The sequence below is a fragment of the Dichotomopilus funicola genome (genome assembly GCF_033296635.1).
Source record: "Dichotomopilus funicola strain CBS 141.50 unplaced genomic scaffold C8A04scaffold_14, whole genome shotgun sequence".
NCBI lineage: Eukaryota > Fungi > Ascomycota > Sordariomycetes > Sordariales > Chaetomiaceae > Dichotomopilus > Dichotomopilus funicola.
Window position 1 is genome coordinate 366,296 of NW_026944035.1, and position 2,388 is coordinate 368,683.

The window sequence follows — 2,388 nt, forward strand, 5'->3', positions numbered from 1 at the left end:
TCCCTCGGGTGTGGATACGTCCCCCAAGTTTCCAATCCATGCCCCGGTGGCTTGCCCCAACTTCGTTTTCAATGTGATGCTCTGGCTGCCCTAAACTCCATCGCGGATATATGTTTGTTTACGCGTGTCAACATCCGCCTTGTACGTCATCTGAACCCGGATCAACATTCCGTTACACACTTCATCTTCGCACAGCAAGTCGGAACCCGGGAAGCCAAGGTTACCGACGCATACCTTGACATGGCCTAATCTCCTCCTCAATATTTTCGCAGTCATCCTAACAAATCTTTCAAGTACAAAATTAGACCCAGCCGGCGGCGTGCTCCGTGAATCTCATAGGAAGACTGGCATCCGTCCACCAAGTCAACATGAGAATTCTATGTATTCCCGGTGCCTATGGCAGTTCCGATGTAAGTACACATGCCTTTTCCCAATACTATCCTCACAATACCAACTAACGGCCGTGCAGAAATTTGAGGTGCAGCTTGGTGAGCAACCCCTAAGCCTCCAACCCCAAAATCCCTCTCCTTGTCTTCCTCCATCTTCTTTTTGCTCTCTTTTTTGTACCCGAGGTACTAACTTAAATTTTAAAGCGCCCCTCGTCAATGAGTTGACCAAAGACGGGTCCGCGACCTTCCACTTCATCCATGGCCCATGTACAGCGGTCCCACCCAAGGGCTTCGAAGAGTATTTCGGCAAACCGCCATACTTCCGCTTCATCGAGCCAGACAAGGATGTGGATGCGGGAGTAACCCAACAAGATGACGTTTTAGCAAGAATTCGAGATTTCCCGGACTGCGAGACGCCCGAAGACACTATGAGGGAGCTTATGAGAGATGGCATTGCGACAACGCACCGCAGCACTGATAATGCGCTCAAGTTTTTGGTCAACATCATGGAGGAGCAAGGCCCCTTTGATGCCATCATCGGGTACTCCGAAGGTGCCACTGTAGCCGCCACCCTTCTCCTCCACGAACAGCAGAGGTCCAAGAAAAAGGATATCCCTCCCATGTTCAAGTACGCAATCTTCTTCGCCGGCTGGCCTCCGGTTGACCCGGTTCATCACAACATGATTCTAAGCGACGAAACGGACGCCACGATCGAAATTCCGACCTGCCACATAAGTATTCGCCCCTCCAACACACACCCCGACAGATGCCCCAAGAGTTCGAAATTGCTAACAAACTCCCAGTTGGCTCCCTCGACCCCTACGTTCACGGGTCTATGGCTCTCTACAATGTCTGTGACCCGGATACTGCCTACATGTTTGATCATGCCAAAGGCCACACTCTTCCTCGAGACAAAGATACCGTGCGGGAGCTTGGAGATGTTGTTAGGGAAGCAATCACGTTGTACGGGATTCATTAGAAATGGCCGGATTGGATATTACTTTTGGGATATGCAGGGCTAGCTTTGTTCCGAATTACGGCTAGGCCACAAAGTTTGTATGTTACGAGTAACACTTTCAAACTTTCTCCTGTTATTTACCTACCTATTCAACGTCAATTTAGACTCCCGTTGCTTGGCGCCGGTCCCCAAATACACCTCTCGCCAGAATCATCGCGTGTCTTCTAACAAAGCCTGTATCGTGTTGCTCAAAATCCTTTCTGCGTTCCTAGAAGCATGAACTCGATCCGAGAGCCGATTACTTGCCAGATTATCATCTGCAGCATCTTAGCAAGGCAGTCGTCATGAACTGCACACCGAATGTGTGGTTATCTTCGAGTTACGAAAAGCACGACGATAATCAATTCGCACGTCTTATTCGATTTCATCCTAGATCTAGAACATTTTATCCTTTTGACAACCCGGGTAATCGGCTGTGATTAGTATCGCCATCCCGGGAGTTCCATTAGAGCCTAGACAAACGGGTTGCTGCAATATTATCTCCAAATCTGCTGCATATCTCCACTCATTCCGGGAAAGCGGTCGAGAAGATGAGGCTTAAAATATGACGCCATCACCACCCTTCCTGTTCGTCATATAAGGCCACATGGTTCGTCGGCTTCCGCTTGGCTTTCCACGCGCACCTCCCGAGCCGCCTTTCAACGTGGGAGACATGCCGGAGTTAACGTTTAGCAGCAGAGAGTGAATAACGAGGGCTTTCGCAGTCCTAGTAATTAATAGTGAGTAGTGACAGCCAAGACCCAAATCACTTTGAATCGGGCTCTTGGGTCGACAGGTTAAGAACGGTAACACAGAAGATGATAGGCGAGCCGCGGAAGCCGGCGAGACGGGTGGCCGGAAGGCCAATGTGTCTCGCTCAAAGCAATTCCAGCCCAGGAGTCCTCTAAGTAATTACCCACACACCCCGTCGCGTTCTTCTTATCTCATACTCTGTCCATCGTCATCGAGATGCCGTTTCCCTCCTCAGAGTCTTCCACCGAA

General features: G+C 50.0%; 1 protein-coding gene across 1 annotated transcript; it reads left to right on the top strand.

Annotated features, from left to right (window-relative positions):
* Positions 1-368: 368 nt before the first annotated feature.
* On the top strand, positions 369-1,368 carry C8A04DRAFT_26654 (serine hydrolase FSH; the record flags this gene model as incomplete). Its single annotated transcript, XM_062780005.1, has 4 exons — positions 369-410; positions 470-488; positions 594-1,124; positions 1,193-1,368. The coding sequence occupies 4 exons, from the start codon at positions 369-371 to the stop codon at positions 1,366-1,368; spliced, it is 768 nt and encodes a 255-aa protein (XP_062639024.1).
* Positions 1,369-2,388: the final 1,020 nt, after the last annotated feature.